Raw genomic sequence first — 21,114 nt, 5'->3', positions numbered from 1 at the left:
GAGTCCTTTAATTTCCAAATGTGTTTGCTTAGCTCGGTGGCGTTTTTCTTTGATTTGTTGCGGAAAGAGCAGGTATGGTTGAGGTAGCGTGTCTTAAATGTGTTCTCAGTAAGGCCAACGTAGGTTTGGGATTCTTTCGTGCTTTCATTCTTCACGGTCGCTTGGTAGACGATAGCTTTTGTTAGGCATTCACCTTGCAGGGGACAGGATTCTTTCGCGCGACAGTTGCAATTCTTTTCTTTGTCGGTAATGTTGTTGGCTTCATTGCGTAGGATTGATTTGTTGTGTGACGAAATGATGTTCTGGACGCTTGGCATACAACTGTGATATATATATATATATTAAATATATATAATATATCTATCTATATATCTATCTGCGGCCAACGTTTTTGCAAACGGGTATATATATATATATATATATATATATATATATATATATATATATATATATATATATATATATATAGACTCTAAACATATTTCTACCTTAATTCTTTTTCTTAGCTACATTGCTGGTTTAAATTCTGGTATTGGGCTTGCTGTTTGACTAGGCGCCTAAGGGGGTAGGGCTGGTTGGGCTGCAGCTGTCAGGCAGGGCACCAATAAAGAGTTTTTTCATTTAGTTTGCTCGCAATAGCTCCGTAAAGTTGGCTATCTTTTGCGCAAAGTTGACTGGTCAGCGGCATGGGCGACCGCAAGGCTTTATAAAAGTTCGATTTACTAGCTTTACGACGAGTTTTTGTAAAAACTAAAAGATGGCCATTCGAGGGAAAGCTTATGAGCTTATCCTTATACTTCTAACCTTCTTCTAGCTTGCGAAACCACGACAGGCAACTTCTGTAAAGTCTAGCCGTCTGATTTCATGCACGCACCCGTGGCATAAATTTAATCCCTTCGCGAAGGCAACTAACCCGGTTACTGCAAATTTTCGTTCTTCCACATAGATTTATTGGTTGCCGTTCGCTTCCGAACAGAATGTTTTAAACAGCTGAGAACGACAACATAATAATCATATCGAAAACATGTCTGTCAGACCGAGTTAGGCCGAGGATTAATCTCCGTCTCACCGCGGTTCGAACTCGCTCTGAGCTCGGTTCAACCGCGATCAGACCGAGGTTTGACCTAGGTTAACTGCAGTTTTTTTAGATTATTTCTGGACAGTACTGTACGGCACATGCAATCTCTTTTGAAACCTCTTATACCTATATATTCCATAGTTTATGGAAAACGGAGCAAAACTCCCCACAAAATGTCACCCCGTTTGACCAAACTATTTAAAATCATGTTTAATTCTTACTTGATGTTAAAAATATTTCGTAGGTTCGAAGGTACCTAATTGCACAAATACAGATCCCCATGGAAGCTGCATTGGTAAGTCAATTCATTCTAAGTCAAATTAGGGAGTTATTTTTCCATCCAGAAAACATCTGAGCTGATTAAAAAACAAGCTGTCAAGCATGATTGATGTGTTATATCTAAAATTCAAAATACACGAATAAATTTCTTTGAAAATAGTTTATTCGAATCTTGAACTTGAATTCAAATGATTTACAATAAACAAATGCAACTTTTACCTATATACATAAAATACTTTTTACATGAGTATAAATCCAACTTCACACACAAATGGTAAATGCTAACAGACATTAATTTTTCATACATGATTGTATTAAATATTCAGGAAGGACATGCAAGTAAATTTTCAATCTAATGTAAAGTTATTTATGCAATTCTGTGTGGCTTCTATGAAAAGATTGAAAGTTATTTTTCAATTTTTGGATGTGAATATTTAATGAAAACTATAAATATTTTGTGCTCTGAAACTATAACATGACACGGATTCAATGTGTCCTAACCTTCCCTTTTACATAAAAAGTTATAGATAACATTTACAATTCTAAAATAATAAAAGTTATTTACAATATTTTGATAAAAAATATTTAAAATATGTATATGGAACCTTTGGTTTGAGATTAAAAAAAAACAAAAAAAACCAACTACAAGAAAAAAACGTCTACTTCATTTGAATAATGGCGTTAGAAATTTCAGCGCCATTTGGATCTATAAACAGTTCATGTTTAGACGTCTTGAACCTCTTAAGTACATGACCGCTGATTTGATGAGATTAAAAGATAGTTTAGCTCTCAGCCGATGAATAGTTGCACTATAAGTTATGTCCTTTCGTTCCGCGAGCTTCTGGGCTAGCTCTGTCATGAATCTGTCAGCTTCCCTGCCAAGTCCACCGTATGGGGAGAAAACAAGAGGGCTAAAGGAACCGTGTTTGTTTCAGTCTGAATTCTCCAACAGATGGATCCAGACGACGATCTATATCTCTGTTGTCTTTCTTCGCTGGCTTCGTTATATATCACACGAGAGTTCTGATAGGTACAGGTGTTGTATGGCACGTTCTACAGTAGGTGGCTTTTACCCACTCGGAGCTTCGCTACACGTACAAATCCGTCGCGTCTGGCAATCAGGTCCTCCACGATACCTAATTTCCACTTGTTTCGGTTGCTTTCCTCGGCTCTGATTATTACCACGTCACCCAAGTTGAACGAAAATCTCTTGTTGTAGTGTTTGAGATTGTGTATTTCTCGCAACTCTCTCACGTACTCGTTCGTCCATTTTTACCATATCATATCCTTGTATTTTCGATGCGCTTCGCGGTCTTTCTCAAATCTTCTACTTCGATATCTCGGTAATCTTGTGTCGGGAGTAGATTTGGTCGATGGAACATCAGGAAATTTGGTGTCAGTATCGTCATGTGTATATCGTCTTCGACATAGCTGAGGGGTCTGTTGTTTAACGCGACTTCGACATCAAGCAAAAGTTCTTGTAACGCATCCCAGGTAAGTACTCCCGCCAGCTTTGTAAAGTTCGCTCTCTACTAGACCAACAATTTTCTCAAACTGTCCACTCCACCATGGTGCTCTACTCGTGTTAAATTGCCATTTAATCTCGTATTTCGCGAGCCAGTCGCGTAGTCATTCATCTCTGATATTTGAGCCAGTTTCCTGCTGCCACAAACGTCTTCCCATCGTCGAAATAGATCTTCTGCAGCCGCCCTCGTCTGCCGATAAGGCGTTTCAAGCTTTATAGGAACTCGTTTGTTTCTTGATTCGGGAGTAGTTCGACGTGAACTGCTTGTGTTAGACTGCACGCGTATAATATTATGTAAGATTTTGCTTCGTGTTTCTTTTTGGTTAGATATTTGAGATTATCTTTTCGGTGAGTAGTTCGTTACTGGGTAGATACACAGGATAATGTCCTGGTATTCTGCCTTCACACTCGTAGAGGCCTTTCGCGTTTTTCTTCAAGTTCAGCCGTTGTTGGGCTTCCTTAAAGGCTTTCGTCTCCTCCTTTCTTTGTTGGACTCTTTTTCCCAAATTTCAACTTGTCGACTCATCTCCTCGGTTGTTAAGGGTCCAACTATCTTGTTTTCACGACTGTTCTTTATGTTGTTCGCGAAACGGCTCATTCTCGCTGTTATTCGGAGCGTTTTCTAGTAATCATGCTTTTGCAGGAGTTGGTTCAAATCGTCTTCAATGGAACTGTCACCGCGAATATCTCTTTTACCGCTGCTTTTGTTTCCGCTTTGTGTCTCACTGGTATCACTACTGGTAGGGATGTTGGGTGGCCATTTTTCATGATCGAGCAACCAGCCGGGGCCTTGCCTCCAAAGACTCTCAGATTGATGTACGTTACCACCTTGTCTACCAAGATTGGCTGGATTATCACCTGATGTCACGTGCCGCCATTCGATGCAGCTCTCTCCTGGATTTTCCTGACACGGTTTCCCACGAACTGTTTGAATTCGCCATTCACACGGATCCAGTGTAGGACTACAGTACTGTCTAGCCATCCCAGACTCGCTGGACTGGAAATTCGTCTAAGAACTCTTTCACAATGTGAACCAGGTTAGTTGCCATTTGCCCTGATACTAATTCGAGTCTCGGTATCGTTCGCCTTTCTTTGCCAGCCGCGACTTTGCTGTGACGAGATCACTGATGACACTGGACGATTGTCGTACGATCGCGTACATGGCTGCGGAGACTCCTATGCCACTCGCATCGCCGAACGCATGCAACTCGATAGATTCGATTGGCTCCTCTGGTTTAGCTAGGCTTCTCGGTACGGTGACTTGGCTTGGTAGGATTTGTTCGTACTTCCACCATCTCTGCTGTATTAGTTATCTTGATCTTTATTCCAAGCAAGACCAAGTAGCTTCGTCCCCCTGTTTTACTCCAAGTTGTTGCTTGGCATACGTCTGATTGTCGTTGTTCGTTGTTGTGTCTTCATACTCGACTTCCTTGGCGTTTAAGTGCCATTTATGCAATTGAAACCCCGCTTCATTGAATTTCTTGATAGCGCGCTGGCATCTGCTTCCGCGATTATCATTACAGGGGATTTCAACCAGTTCAGACACAGTCAACTTTATAAATCCTTTTCCCTAAAACAAATAGTTAGACAAGCAACCAGAGGATCTAATATCCTTTACAAAGTATTTAAAAAAGTGTTGCTGAATTGTATAACACCCCAGAGATCCTTCCACCTATTGGTTTATCCGACCATAATTGTCTATTCCTTAAACCACTAAAGCATCATGTGAGTTCTCGGAGTACTCGTATGGCTAGAGACACGCGATTCTCAAATGGAAAGTTAGTTTTCGAAGCCTTGTCAAGTTCAAATTGGTCACCCTTATATGGCTTAGTCACTTGTAATGACAAGTTCCACTACTTTACCTCAATCCTCAATAACATTGTCGATCAGTACCTCCCACTGAGACGCATAAAATCCGAAAACAGCGACAAGCCTTTGGTTACGCCTAAGATCAAAAAGCTAATATCCAAGCGCAAAGCAACTTGGAACAATAGAAACAATACCTTGTTTCCCTATTATTGAAACAAGGTAAACACGGTTTGTAAGAGTGCTCGTTCAAGATTTTATAAAAGCAATGTTTATGACTGCTACGAATCCAACGGCCAAAGCAAGTACTGCCCGAAAAAATTTCTTTAACTAACGAGAAGTTCGTCTCTGTTGGAAACACACTCCCTTTATTTTAATGGTCACCTATTACTGTCGACAACGTCCCTTCGGATTTTTACATCCCCGTTGAAGAAGTTGAAAGAGCACTAATGTCATTAAAACCGCACTCAGCTGCTGGTCCTGATGATATTCCATCTTGGTTCCTGCGTGAGAATTCTTCCTCCCTATCCAGGCCATTGTCACCCATCTTTAATGCTTCTATTCACGAGGGACGTATCCCACTGTTGTGGAAATCCGCCAACGTGACTCTGGTGCCTAAATCGTCACCCGCTCCCGACATCGATTCCGATTTTAGACCGATCTCACACCCATTGTAAGTAAAGTCCTGGAGTCATTCCCCTATAACTGGCTTTTACGGTTAGTTAGTGGCCTAATCGATGAGCTTCAATATGGCGCGCTTCAAGACAACGCGCGAAAATTTGCTCTAACTATTCCAGCTGGAGGCCTATTAATGCAGGTGTCCCACAGACCACCAAGCTTGGCCCTTCACTCTTCTCTAATTATTGTAAATGACCTGCAAGTGTCTGATCACACTGTCAAATTCGTTGACGATACTACCATTTGGGAAATTATAACCAGGGACAAACAACCTGCCTCCACGTTACCGTCATGAATTAAAGAACCAACTAAAACCAAGGAAGTTCGCATATGCTTTTCGACAAACGACCCCCCCCAACACTCTGATTACTATTGATGGTTGCGATATCTCCATTGTACAGGTTAAATTACCCGGATTAATCATCTCTAACGATATCAAGTGGGCTCCTTATGTCGACTACATCTACAAGAAGACTATAAAACTCGAAAAACCTCGAACAAGTTAGTGCAAGTATGTAACTGTATATGCATTAGACCGATATTGGAGCATTGGGGCGAAGTATGGCATTATAGTTTGCCCCAATACCTAAACGACCAAATTGAAAAGATCCAACGTCGAGCCTTCCGAATAATATACCCAGGTTGCCCCTATGATAAAGCAAGAACCGTGCCGGGGTAACGACGCTTTTTATACGAAGAGCTGTAAGAGATTCTTTGAACGAATGTTTATCGATTCAACACACAAATTGCACTCCATTGTTCCACCAAATTATAATACATCTTACTCTCTTCACAGTGGTAATGATAAACTCTTGATCCCTAAGTGTAGAACTGACAAATTTGCCAACAGTTTTGTAATTGCTGGAAGTGGAGCTTTTAATATTAATTTTGTAAATAGTAAGAGTAAACCATAACAGACACGCTATTCTTATCATGTAGCCTAATTTTAACTATATTTTATTGTATATATAGAGTAACATTTTAATCTTGTTAACCAATGTAATTCAGTCTTTGACTGCGAAATTGGTACTTCTAATAAATCTTAATCTTAAATAAATATATTTAAGTTTAATCATATTGCTCTATCGAAGCTTACTTCTTCAGTTTGCGTATTAGGTTTGTCAAGTCGACTTAGGCTGCCCGCCTTATTGTTTGGTAGTGGGGGATGATTTCCTCTCCAAGGAAGGCGAGTTTCGTACCAGCCCTCCGGATTTCTTGTCAGTTGCTCCTTGAACTCTTCGTACACCATGCCCTGGTCACCGGTTACAGAGTCCTCTAGCCCAAGCACGTCTAGTCTACACAATCGCTCATGCTTTCTTTGCCGAGGGTAAAGATTGTCCATCCCAATTGCAAATTTCGTAAGCTCGGCTACCTGCTCATTGGGACGTCCAGTCTGGGGTTTAGTCTCGGTCTGAATTCGGGCATATTCGCTTGCACCCAGGATTAGGTGCACTGGAAGTTCCGGTTTTTTGTCGTTGTCTTGCATTTGAACTTCACTCAAATGTGGAAATTTGGCCACAGGTAATTGCGGTTTTTTAACGTCAACAATCACAACAGGGTAGGTTACAATCCCATTCCCAGTGCTTGAAGCAATCAACAAGGAACTTGAGTTGTCAATTCCGTTATTAACACGAATATCACAGATGCTCGAATGGTAGCGTTCCATTTGTGGTTAGGTTGAGCGCATGCAATTGAAGCATAGCTGTTTTGAACTAAGCAACTTTTTCCTGTCAACTGTTAGTTCTACTTTCATACAATCAACAGATTTGAGGGGAAACTGAGGGGTTTCATTCCATGCTTCTCGTTTGACTGCTTAATGGGGTTGAGCACCGTCCATTTTTCTAAAGCTTTTACAAGTTGCGGCAATTTCCACTCCTGCCAGTCATCGTCCATACGAACAAGGTCCACTCTAATCTAGTTGTCGATCGTGGCTCTGACATAACCATTTACTTCATTTAGCTTTAGTTTCTCGTAAAATTCATGTATCTTTGATGGCTGGCAGCCGTGAATGTTAGGCAAGGACATGATATTTTGCACATAGCTATTTACTATCTTGCTAGATTTCCCATACCTTGTTTGCAGAATATTTCAGGCTCTTTCGTAGCCCTCGGTTGTGTACGGTAACCCTTGAATTGCGATCCTCACCTTTGGAGTTACTAATTCCTTTAGGTAATTGAACTTTGTCACTGCTAGGATTTCTGCTGCCTGGATTTCGGCTTCGAAATGCTTCCAAAACCGTAACCAATCTACGTAAGTTCCGTCGAACCTTGTAATTTGCAGCTTCTGAAACCTCGCGTTGGGTTTACGCGATTCGTTCTCGTTCGACCTTTTCGTTTGTTCTTCTGTGATTTTCTTTTCACAAACTATACTAGCTGTGACTACAGTTTCTCCTTGTCGTATTTCAGCTTTTCCTGGTACTGTTCATCTCTGCCTTGAGCGGCCATGTTCTCTTTCTCCCGCAGTTCATTCTTTCTCGTAGTCTCGGTGACGGTCTACAACTGGGAGATCGCATTCTCGATGTGTATAATGTCGTTCGATTTTATTCCTTCGGTCCATGCTCGTACCTCATGCCTATCTTCAAATTATGTACTTCTTGTAGTTTATCGTTTAGCGTTTACCGTTCACGCTCTAGTAGGTTAATCTTGGCTTTAGTAATTACTGCATGATCTCCCTTGTTTCTTCGTTAGTTAGTCGAAGGAGATCTGCTTTTGCTTTTAATTGTTTCACAAGATCCTCAGATGGTTGCGTCTTTGCCATCCCGTTGTGGGTGCCACAGTATCAGGAAATACTTCTCCCGATCTCTAATTATTACTCACAGATTTTAGTTTTTAAGGTTTTTTATTCGCGATATCTCTTTGCAGGTTGTTCCTCTACTCTCTGCGCTGTCTCGCGCTACTCTGCCCTCACTCTGGTCTCACTCCCATACTTATGTTGTCAATCAGCTGTTGTTTTTCCTTGATCACATTACTCGCGCTTAGTAGATTTGGTGCTGAAACAACACTTTCTTAGTGCTAAATTAGCACTTGTTATAGTGTTATTTTAACTCCAGATATGATGCTAAAACAGCACATACCTAGAGCTTAATTAGCACTCTTTCTGCGAGTTAATTCAACACTACTGGCAGTATTAAAACAACACTCCTTTTAAGAATTTATTTAGCACCTTACAACTAGTTAACAGCCTGTGTCATTTAAGCACTAAACTATCATATTGAAAAAGCACTCAAGTCTGTTATCATTCTGTAGTGCCATGTAGCAGAATGATATCATACATTTAAATGCCAAAAATATTACAAGAAAACAGAAAAATAGTATAATATCTCTTTAATTTTAACACTATAAACATTTTTTTACAAGACACATGACAATACATTAATATTATAATGTTTGTATACACTGTTCCTTCCATTTAAGTAAATCAACCTATGTTGCTCAAGTCAGCAAAAAAACTACTGTATATTATACACCACAAAATTCATAAGTGCGATTACAGAAACAGTGAAACTTACAGTATCAGGAAGCTTGAAGTCCATTACCCAAGGCGCACCTTATGAATGATTCTTGTTTCTTTAATCGCAAAGCCGGGTGATGAGTTCAAGGTGCTATCACTGTACAAGGTTTTCTTGACAAAACTGGTGATGTGTCTGGCCGGGTGATTCAATATCACTCTTGTGGTCAAAATCAAATTCTTCCTCATTGTCAATGCTGATCACTGAAGGTGTTTCAGTCGTAGATGCTAAAGGTGTACCGCATGTAGAAGGTGTATACTGAAGGTGTCTTGGGTGTACACATGCAGATCACTGATGGCAGCCTTGTGCAGATTCATGGTGGTTCAGTTTCAATTGTTAGAACCTATATTAAATTAAATATTTGTGAGTAAAATGAAAGTTGACAAAATATAGATTTGGTAAACAAAGCAATTTATCTTATTGGTAACATTCCCCTATGCTTTATTATATATATATATATATATATATTAATATATATATATATATATATATATATATATATATATAATGTCACTAATTAATGAACAACTGTCAACTTACCAACACACACTAAGGGATTCAGGAAGATAATATTTTACTCAAGTTACTAATGCAACTCTTTCTTTCGATGCAAACGCCATTATTTTCAATGTACTAGAAATACATGCATGCAACATCCCCTCGCCTGAAGTAATAAACCTATATATCCATTAGTGAAATTCTATAATACTCGTTTCTGCTGAATGATCGAAGTCGTATAAGTAAAATCCTATATCAAGTACAATTAGAAAGTCGACTCTCGAGCTATCACATTCAACTATAATCATAATTCATGAATTGTGCTACGAATAGTTTTAATTACTACAATTTTTAGCGAAATTTCAATTCCTTTTTAAACAGATTGACCTTTAAAAATAAATACCTTCCCAATCAAAATCATTTTAACGAAATTGACGAATAAACTCAAAGAGGTGTCGTATACGTTTGTTGATAATCTACATATTAAACTTACGAAATACTTGCATGCTTTAAAATACAAAATCTACCTATTTACCTGTTCAAAAACACTCCAAAAATGCTTTAAAATCGTTGATTTTTCACCATCTATTTGAATCAAAGTTTTTCTATCCGAAAGCATCATTTACTTTATATTTTAATCAATTTTACGAGTGAATTTTTCCGTATATTTTCCAAACTATCCAAATGAAAAATATTTTAAAAAAGTTTTATAATTCAAAATATCAGTTATGCTGACGCGAACCAAAATTTTAATTTAGCCAATCGCACGCTCGCAAACGTTTGCTGGTTACCAGTTTTAACTCGTCTTAAACTCACGCATGCGCATAACTTACAAAAACGCCCAACGTCCATGACATAATGGCGGACACACTGACAACTTTCATTTCGCATTTGCATTCCCGGGTGTAATTAAAATCTCCGGGCGGAATTAGTACCCTCGCCCGGTGCTTCGCACCGGCTCGGGGATAATCAAGATTGTTTATTTTAAGCGTTCATTTTTAATTTCAATATTATTATTTATTATATGGATGGAGGTATTTTACTGAGAACTAAAACACTCGTAGAACTCATACGTCACTACATCCGGGACCAGGTGTGCGTATTTTCCGTATGTCACGTTTAGGGGTGACATAACGAGTTTCGAAAATTTTCCCGCCATTTTCTTTGTTGTTGTTGTTGTGAAAATACAAATGGCCTTTGGTTCGTATATAAACGAAATTAACGTTAGAAATACAAACAAAAACACATAAGACATCCTTAGATAAGGAAAAATTAGTCTACTTTCATGTTTAGGTTATAATTTAAAAAATATTTGCTTTTATAATGGTCTTCCGCGGCTAATTTTCTTGTCGCCTTTGTGTGTATTTTTTTCACTCATAATTTAGTCCATATAACAAACAGAACATGCGCTCACTCGTGAGATATTGTTCTTGCCACTCGAACATAAAATCCATATCTTCTCGCAACCGTGTAATATCCTCTATGTATGCTTTGTGATGACTGTTGTCGTGTCTTGTGAACTGTCCTCTTATTGTTTCAACTGTGTACTTAATATAGTTGATGGAATATCGGTTTTAAATTTTTTGCGATGAGCAGATGAGCACATGCTCGTAACTGCTCATGAGCAGATGCTCATCTGCCCAATGAGACAGGCCCATTGGAAAATTTTGTCGATAAAATAAAAATTAATGTATGAACTAGCGGTGGGGAAGAAGAAAATTGCAGACATTTAAAATTTATTTGTCTCGCAATTATAGTTACAGCAATAAAAAATAATTTCTTGTAAATCGTTTTATCGCTTTGTGCTCGTTTACCATGGTTTCCTTAAGAAAGGTTTAGTAAACCATTTGACTAAGTTTAAATTATAATCTTCATCATCATCATCACTGCCTTTATTTTCCTCCACATCTTCAATCTCGTCGTCGTTTAAAAGCCTCTAAATTAAAAAAAATTCTCTTAGCAACTGCAGCATCTATGGCTTCCTCTTGGTCAAAACAAAAGGCGTTCTAAGTAGGTATTTTCTAATTATTTCTGGAGTCTGGGCATAACATTCAAGTAAGCTTACTCTTTAGCAAGGTGCTCGTTGAAATCACTGTTTATAAGGAGTTCTTTCATTTTCTCGAAAGCTGTGTTACTTCTTTGTTTTGCTTGTTCTATTGTTCTATTATAGCAGTATCCAGGGATGCATTTCTTCTTCACATTCTGAGACGTCGTCGAACTTCCTTATTGCTGGGTGGAAGTGGTCGAGACATCATCTTGGAAATCTTTTTCTTGCCTGTCCGATTCTGTTTGACACATGTTTCTCTCTTGTTCTCGTAGTGGACAGTATCCGTGCTCGTGTCTGCGTTAATTGTAGCTGCGGCTAAAGTATCTTCCACAAAATTGGCAGCTCATCCCATTTCCGCACTAGCAGTGTGGAAATGCCTTGAACAGTTGATGGAAAAATGAGTGCGATGCCGGTGCAATGCACTTTCCGCTTTTCCGACGTCCCACGTTGCATGATTTTGCAGCTATTTTGGGAGAGGGGTTAATCTACTTACTATTGTTTTCAGCATTCATATATTATGAATACAGGATCAATAAATTAGGATATTATACGGTTGCGAGAAGACTGCAGTATAAGATCAGTATATTCTTATTAGTTAAAGACCTTGGACGAGGCGTTTTGGTCCAAGTTTTGTATTGTTGTAGCTATATTATACCGAACCTTACACGGTACGAGCTGTTTGAGGCATATAGTATTCGCTGGAAAATATCATGGTCAGCATATGGTATAAAGCATGCTCTGTGATTGAAAAAGTTTGTTGTTAGGTATAATATAATGTGGAATAAATAATTATAAAAATATGCATTTTTCGTTTTATAAAGCCAATCGAGCTCCGTATATCACTATGCCTGGTCGTTTCTACGCTTTCGAAAAGAGCGAATTCCAACTATCGATTAATGCTACTGACCCTGAAGGATATAAATGGAAGTACGAATATCTGCCGAATGCAACAGTTGATATATCAAAAGATATGGAGAAAAAAATTGTTAGAATTTTTGTGAATAGAACTGGAGGATTTTCATTACGAGTAACAGATGGTGAAGGGCTTGCAAGCAGTGTCCACACAATCGAAATTGTCGCCTTACCGTGCTTGTGCCAGAATGGAGGTAAAACGATGCATGTGATAAACATGTATACATAACATGTTCTCCCGACCCAGTTTGTCTAGTTTTGCAATGAGATCATCCATTCCACGTTGAAAAAACATTTTTGATGCTGTACAACTCGTGGGCAATTTGTTCAAAAGTGATTCAAAAATATACCTTTTCCGAGCATATCTAAACCGTTTATTTTAGTGAAAACCGCAATATCATTACTAGAGATTTGCCAAAAAATTCTTATAATAAATGTAACAACCCAATATATAACATTTAAGAATGCCATCAAAACAATTATGAATTTAAAATAATTTATTTGTAACGTTTCGTTTTTAACTTAAGACATCTTCAGACTAAATGATATGAAATTACATAAGATTTCAAATCTTATGTAATTTTATATCATTTATACTGCAGATGTTTTAAGTTAAAAACGAAACATTACAAATAAACTCTAATTCATATTTATAACGAACCTAAATAGTGTTAGATATTCAGACACAAAATGTAAACAAACATTTTTGTTTGCATACGAAATTGACTTCCGCTTTATGTGTTTTTTTAAGGTAAATGCCAAGGAAAGAAAAATGTGTCAACAGTGCGTGTTGATTTTGCAAGTTTCAAATGTGGTTGTGTGAAACCGTATACGGGGGTGTTGTGCGAAATTAGCCCATGCGATAACCTGCCATGTTTTCGTGGGGTAAATTGTTCGGTAACAGGCGACAGGTACAAGTGCGGGAAGTGTCCTTCGAAATTTGAAGGTGATGGTGAAGACTGTCAGCTTATTTTACCGGATGGTAAGTAATAGGTATTCTTGAAATTTCTGTAAAGTGACGTCGTATTCGCATCAGCAACTGCAAGCGGGGAGGGTACACATAAAATTTTGAATTTTGGGTAAATTTTTTTTTGTCTAATATGCGATACTTTAAACACTTAAGAATCATGGAAAAGACGTTTTATGGACAAATTATTGTTTATGACCGTGTTCTAGGCTTTTTTCAAACATGATAGTTTGGTTGCCATGGCAACGTGTTTGTTATTTTCTTGTTTTCGTGAGTTTTATGGCTGTCTATTTGCATTTGAATGTGAGCTATGGACATTTCTGACTACATGACGTACTGGTGTACGTGTTTGCGCTGGTCTGATTCATTATGGGCTCACCAACGCAAATTCTCAAACTAACAAAAGTGTTGAAAGTCTTCAAGTGGAAAGTTTATTAGTAAAGTGATCTTCAAATACGATTTTGTTTGTCAATATGGTGGGGACAAAGAAGAGAAGTGTGTATCGTAAGTCAAGGAAAGGAAAGCCCTTTACTGGAAAGCAAAAAAATTATACAATACCGGAAGAAAAACGACCAAGTCAACAACAAGATGAAGATGTCCCTGAGACTACTGACGCACCACGTGTTAGTGCGTCCAGACGAAAATTAAACTTCTCTGAGTCCACCAAAGACCCCAATCCAGTGGTTGATTTTGAAAATAAAGGTTACCGTCTTATTGATATTGGCAAATTTAGAGATTCTCTATCAGAAGCACATGTGTGCAATGGTGGTAAGTACAACAATAAACACACATTCACACTGTGACTGTCACAGTAGTAGCATAGCTAAGGCTTGTGACTTTTCATCTACTGTGTAACTATAGGTTTTCATGACATTGTGCTAACAGTAAATGCTGTAGATTTGTGCTTTAATGTAGTATAGATTTACTACAAAGAATAGAAGGTTTTTGCCTGTTTCAGTTTATATTTGTTTTATATAATTTTTTTAACAATTTAGTGTACATAATATAATATAACTAATTTTTCTTTATCTTTAATTTATTACCAGCCAGCTTGAAAGTTCAAGAAAATGCATCAGGTAAACGTGGTCTAATGAGTGACCTCTCTGCAAGTTGCTCATCATGCCAAGAGGAATCTGATTTGGAAACCTCTTCTTCTATTCCTGGCAAAGGTTTTTCTGCCGATGTGAACCGCCGTGCGGTGTATTATTCCGTGGAGACTGGTGGTGGCTATGAAAGCCTTGCTACATTCTGTAGCATCATGAACATGCCTTGCATAAGTAAGACTGCATATTACCAACATTTAGACACAATTCTAAGTGCTCTGGAGATGGAAGCAAAGGAAGAAATGACAGAGGCTGGACAGAGCCTGAGGAAGCTGGTTTTAACAGAAAATGAAATGGAAGATGATGGCTCAGTTCTTGATGTTGGTGTCAGCTTTGATGGCACCTGGGCAAAAAGAGGGTTCACTTCTCTTATTGGTGTTGTATTTGTGATATCAATAGACACTGGTAAAGTCCTGGACTACTATGTTATTTCAAAAACATGTCAGAAATGTGCATTGAAGAGAGCAAAGTGTGAGAGTGATGAAGAATTTGAAGAGTGGCAAATTGAGCATGTTTTTTCTGGTGAGTGTGATGTCAATTTTGATGGTAGTTCTCCAGCAATGGAGGTAGAGGGAGCAAAAATTTTATGGAACAGGTCCATTGAGCGGCACAACCTTCGCTACAAGTGGATGATATCCGACGGAGATAACAAAGCCTTTAGTGCGGTCGAAGACACATATGGTGACGAGAAGGTGGGGAAATTAGATTGTGTTGGCCATGTCCAAAAAAGAATGGGTAAGCATCTTTTAAAGTTGAAGGGTACCACGAAAGGCAAGCTTTCCGATGGAAAGACAGTTGGAGGACGTGGGCGACTCTCTGAAAAGAGGATTTTGAAAATCCAGAGATACTATGGGCTAGCAATACGCCAGAACACCTTGTCCACTTCCAATCCAACGGAGAGAGAGGTATCAGCATCAGTTTATGCCATGAAAAAGAACATAATTGCCCTTTTGAACCATTTTGTTCAAAATGATGATGCCAGTAAGCAACACCGCTTTTGCCCAGTTGGTAAAGACTCTTGGTGCAAATGGCAACAAGATCGTGTGAATGGTACACGCACCTATAAGGGTGATGATTGTTTGCCTCAAGTTTTTTTAGAGCTGTTGAAGCCAACTTAGTAAGCTGAAGCTAACTTTATGCAGCTTAGTGACTCAAAACTGCTTGAGAGGTGTGTTCGGGGTAAAACTCAAAATAACAATGAATCAATAAATTCATTAGTGTGGGCTCGGTGTCCAAAACATAAACACCATGGAGCTAAAGTGGTGAAGTGCGTGGTTGCATCAGCTGTCTGTCATTTCCATAGTGGTGCAACAAGTAGGGAGAAGGTAATGAAGAGACTTCAGATTCCTGCTGGAGATGTCTGCAGAAGGCTTTCACATTTGAAAGACAAAAAACGTGTCAGACAGGCTGATCATCAGATGGACGAAAAGCACAAAAGGCGTCGACAGGTGGAGCAGGCTCGAAAGGCTCAGCAAGAAGAAGCTTTGAGAGAAGCTGAAGGTGTCACCTATGATGCTGGAGGGTTTTAAGACACTAAGATAACTTTTCTGCCTAAATAACATAAGAAGTCAAGGTATAATCTAACATTATGGTCCACGAACCTTGTTAGTAAACTTAAAAGTGGATTTTCTCAAAACATGGATTTTGTACGGTTAAGAAAGGATATCTCCTAGAGTTTTGATTGGATTGAGCTGAAATTGTCTGTGCATACTCATCTCCCCATTATTTGTGGGATGAGCATACAACTTTTCAATACCTGCTATACAATTGAAATTATGGTGGGAAATGTTCCCTCTAAAACGTACATGAAATTTGAAACCCCGCTGTGGCCGCAATTTTTATCATATTCAAAAGTTGTATGCTCATCCCAGACAACTATGTCTATACTTCATAAAAATGTACCAACTTTGAAAATTAAAGCAGTTTACAACAAGATATCTTTTCTCATATACACCCTAGTTTTTCACAGCATGTGTTCCGCATAATCCGCTCGTATCAGGTTACAAATCATTTGTTTCAAAAATGAACATCATTTTCAGAATCTTCAAGTCATAAGCTTTCAACTGATTTATACTTTGTTTATGTTATAATGGTAAGTTTAGATGCTATAGTCATTTGAAGTTTTACTCCGATTATTATGTGTACCCTCCCCTTAAGAACGTATCTTGGTAAGAGAGTAACTTGAGAACCGCATCGCAGTTGTAAACATTCGAAGCGAAATTAGTAGCCTCGCCGGCGCAAAGCGCCAGCTAGCTCGGGTGTGAAAAAATGACAAAATCTCATTTGCATGCTCTCGAAAAGATGACACTGCCGTTAAAATTCATTAAATAATTGTCTAATATGATATCATGTTTCACCACGGAAAGTTTAACACAAATTGTGTTAAACATTATGTGTGAAAAACCTTAGTGTTTCCAAAGTCATCATTCAGTTTTACTGACTATATTCTTTACGGAATCGTGATGAATATTTTCACGGAGTCAAATAGTAAATCTGCCCTGGTATTTTTTCTTTCAAAAGTTCGTCGTTACGTTACAAATCGTGGCAATAGTTGTATTGCAATTGACCGTAACGAAAAAGATGGCGGCATGTACATTTTACCAGAATGCATCTGGTAAAATGTACATCCGCCATCTTTTTTGTTATGGTCAATTGGGGAATGGCGAAGATTCACATAAGTCAGTCAGTAAGATCAAAATTCACAGACAAAAGGGACAAGAAAGGGGCGAGAATAATTGCTGTGGGTTTTCGATACAGCACCGAAATTATTGTAAAAGCGCCAAGCTTGTATGTAGGCAGTTTCCTTTTGAAATGACTTTCTAAAAACTATTCAGATGTGAATATTTAGGCAATCTCAGAGGTATACCTTATTATGTGCGATTTATTTCTACGATAGGTATATTATAGAACAACTTTGTTAGGACAAATTAACTTGTTTCTTGCTGCCTTTCTGTTGCAATCATTAAACTTTGAGAATTTTAGTGCGGTGTTGTAAACGATTGAGTGGTGGAGTTTCGTTTGGACCACCAACTGCGACGAACGCTCATGCAAGAAAACAAATTCGTGTATCGAGGGCAGTATGTAATGCACTCCTGATTGTCGGACTTTTCCTCAGTCTGAACTTTTGGGCCAAGAATGAGAATAATTAAAATAATTTATACATTTATAGTTCAGCGCATGAACGGAGCTTTGATTTGCAGTCGCTCCAATGTCGCATAATGCGACTACCGCGGTCGCTCAAATTGTTTAGTATCGCTCTAAATTGACTTAAAGTGCCTATGTCATGTTTGGGAAAATAGACTTTTTAGGTAATTTAGACGATTTTAAGAACTTTTGCAATATATTTGATAAGTCGAAAATTTCATCTTCATCGACTTGAGGGCCTCAAAGTTGGTGATTTTGACGATTTTTATGATTTTCCGTGACCCTGAAAAAACTGGTAACTAATGTTATGTGTGACGTCAAATCGGGAAGTTGCGAAAATAACAATAAGCTATATTATAGAAAATAAATTATTATATCGCGGATAAGCAAAGATTTTGTGTAAAGTAAGGCCTTTATGTGTTCGACATTTATTAATAATGTTACAAGGATGTAACACAACTTCGTGGTTCCAACACCGCCGATTTACGCGAAAGAATTGCGCTATCGTACATAGAATTTTATATGGTACACCGCCCGAGGCAAAAGACAGGGGAAAGCTCGGTTTGACTTTTTTACGGTAACGTGGAAAATAAGAGCCGTTTGACCTTTGAGGAGTTCGATCACAAGAGATCGTGAGCAGCTATATTGGTATCAACGAAAGTTTTGACTTTTGATGTAAAACAGATTATCCGTCGTGGGACTTCTGGCTCATCGCTTGAAGTAAGACACAATAAGTATATCTGTGCGCCCTCAAATTATTATAACAAAACTAGCAGGACATTGTCTGCAAGATATCACCGTCGCAAATTTCATCAATGCTCTGTTCACTTGTTTTGATTCATCGATGTCGTACGTAATGCACAATAGAGAACATGAAAAATGTATCAGACTGTTGATTAAACCAAGTACTTTCAATATATTTTTTATTTCTCCAAAAAATAGTAATTTGATATTTATATGTTTGTACACTAACAGATTCTGGAAGTATGACCAAATCACAAATTGAGACCTATTAATTTGCTTCAACACCTTCAACTTGGCAAACTCGATCCACACATCCACATTAAAAACAAGCAAAACCATGTTGCCGACTTGTGACAAACCCATAAAAGGTCATTGGAATGTTCTGAACTGTCTTTGCAGGAAAAAATAATCAGTTATTGAATAATGTATATATGTAAATATTTTATTGGTGGTTTAACAACACACAAATTTTTAAAACATAAACCTATCAAACAGTAATTATGTATTGCTATGTCAAATGGTCAAAATAAAGGTATTATAACCCTCCTAAATGAGCATACTTTTTGAATAAATCTTTAAAACTACCCTCAAAATTTCATTAAAGTGTCTTGTTTATACATTTATTATTTCAAAATGATATATTTCTTGGATATATGCATGATATTGTGTTTTAATGCAAAAAAAACCTAGAGTTCACTGCAATATAGACAACATTTTTTTGCAAGCTACACACACAATTTGTTTTACAAGCTATTCAAATTTTAATTCATAATGAAATTTGCAAGAGTGTTACAACAAAGCTTAAATATTATATAAGTTGCTCAAAAAAGACAGCAATGAGTCAAATGCCTAAAGAAGCAACCTCTTCTGAGTTCTGACTGAGTTGACTTATAACCATAGAATATGTAAATTCATAGGTCATCTCTGTGAAATTCCTTTTCATTAAATTTACTGCATATAACATGGCGGTCATGACATTCTTCTTTTCTCCAAGTGGCCATAATTGAACAAGTTGCATGGATTGTCAATATGCAATATGTACAAGTCAAGATAGCTACAAAGTAAAATGATAGAATGCATTATGAACTAATTGAGAGCATTGAAGGTATTTCTTATACACATATTAATGGTACCAAGGAGTGCTATATAAACACTATTTCTCAACAGCTTTTGTCTCTTTGACTTTAGGTACCTTCTAGTAGACCACTGTTCAGCACACCATAATTAGATGAAAATTCATGTGTATACCCCAAATGCTTAGTTTGTCGTTTTACTTTGAAAAACGCTGGTCTACTCTCATAATTTTTGGCACTTCACCATTACCGTAAAATAAACATCCGATTCAAATAGCAAACGTTAATATTATGGCGTATTATTACAAAAACAATTCTACTCACCATCTTTCCTGCTACACGTCTTTCGAACCAGCCTCCGACTGTATATTAAGTATTTGCAATTTATCTTCATGTTCCGACTTTCTTTGTAATAGTTGGCAACACATTTTAAAAACGTCATTCGGGTATGGACACTTTCATCTGCAGTCAGAGCACTGAGTGAGTCAGAGCCTCAGAGAAGCGTCAACTTCAAGATTGTTCGATCGTAGCAAATCGGCGTTATTTTCTGATTCACCTCACCGCAGATCGGATAAGTAAAGCTTCACGACATTGTCGCATCCACAAATTAAACGAAACGCGACAGTAATATTGAAACAGTACAATTCAAAGTCTATCTTCGCTCGCGCAATTTATAAAATACAGTGTTTTACGGCTTTACAAGAAATGCGACTTCCCGAAATGACGTCACAACCCGTCTCACAAGCGTTCTCGCCCTAGTCCTTTTAGGGTCACGGTTTCATTCAAAATCACCAACTTTGATGCCCTCAAAGTCAATGAAGATGAAATTTTCGACTTATCAAATATATTGCAAAAGTTCTTAAAATCGTCTAAACTATCTAAAAAGTCTATTTCCCCAAACATGACATAGGCACTTTAATCGACAAACCTACACTGTTGTTGGCGGGTCAAAAGATATGTAGCAGGAAAGTTGGTGAGTATAGAATTGTATTTGTAACATACGTTATAGTATTATCATATCTCATTTTCCATTTGAGTCATGCAGATATTTATTTCAATGGTGAGATTGGTCAAATAGTTATTAACAATCAAGTGTTTTAAAACGGCAAATTGGGCGGGTCTGGGTGAAGCACATGACACATAGGCAGCTACATATAGAGTGTAGGCTACTGGACGCCACTACTAAAGCACCGCTTAATAGTAAAACATTGATTGCTTACTAGTAATAGTGCAAAAATACTCAGGTGTATATATGAAATGAATATTGTGATGTTGCTACTTTGAGTCACCAACCGGATAAGCTGAAACTTAGGTTGACCATGGTGGAAATCGAACCCGCGACCTTTGGTTTGCTAGTGCAATGGTCTTCCAAGTCTTCTATACAAGTGACTAGACTGTGTTCCGAAATATTAATTACTCGAACCGTCTTGACTTGGTAGCTCAGTTGGAAGAGCATTGCACTAGCAAACCAAAGGTAGCGGGTTCGATTCCCAGCGTGGTTCGATTCCAAGCTAATTTTTCAGCTTACTCGATTGGGACTCAGAGTAGCAACATCACAATACTCATTTCATTGATTGCATACCTTGCTATCTAATATGTTGAATACTATGTGCATCATAAAAAGTAAATTCTCTCAATTGGCTCTTAGCTATAATGCTTTCTGTAATTTTTCTCTGTAGCTATCTTTGACACACTGCCTATATATATCGTTAATACGTAGAACATGTCAGTTAAGGCTATTTTGGAAAAAAG

The 21,114-nt window shown here is 37.9% G+C and overlaps 2 protein-coding genes across 3 annotated transcripts in view; both read left to right on the top strand.

Annotated features, from left to right (window-relative positions):
* Positions 1-21,114, top strand: part of LOC114535203 — a 43,127-nt gene that overhangs the window by 4,097 nt on the left and 17,916 nt on the right. For both annotated transcript variants that reach the window (XM_028556582.1, XM_028556581.1), the window contains 3 exons: positions 1,323-1,373; positions 12,241-12,525; positions 13,083-13,313. In XM_028556582.1, coding sequence (XP_028412383.1) covers positions 1,323-1,373; positions 12,241-12,525; positions 13,083-13,313 — 567 coding nt within the window. The remainder of the gene's footprint in view (positions 1-1,322; positions 1,374-12,240; positions 12,526-13,082; positions 13,314-21,114) is intronic.
* On the top strand, positions 14,260-16,734 carry LOC114535204. Its single transcript, XM_028556583.1, has 2 exons — positions 14,260-14,954; positions 15,361-16,734. Exons 1-2 carry the CDS (start codon positions 14,389-14,391, stop codon positions 15,446-15,448), a joined length of 654 nt encoding a protein of 217 aa, XP_028412384.1. The 5' UTR covers positions 14,260-14,388; the 3' UTR covers positions 15,449-16,734.

This window comes from Dendronephthya gigantea, unplaced genomic scaffold (genome assembly GCF_004324835.1).
Source record: "Dendronephthya gigantea isolate DGI-Jeju-01 unplaced genomic scaffold, DenGig_1.0 000112F, whole genome shotgun sequence".
Taxonomy (NCBI): domain Eukaryota; kingdom Metazoa; phylum Cnidaria; class Anthozoa; order Malacalcyonacea; family Nephtheidae; genus Dendronephthya; species Dendronephthya gigantea.
Note: the sequence above shows the minus strand (reverse complement) of the source record. Positions and strands in the feature narration are given on the sequence as shown.

What these genes read in the sequence shown, in the direction of transcription:
- LOC114535204 (XM_028556583.1), top strand. Translation starts at nt 14,389, where the DNA reads ATGAGTGACCTCTCTGCAAGTTGCTCATCATGCCAAGAGGAATCTGAT. An exon ending in GTCAATTTTGATGGTAGTTC is followed by an intron (nt 14,955 to 15,360) that starts TCCAGCAATGGA and finishes CTTTTGAACCAT; the next exon opens with TTTGTTCAAAATGATGATGC.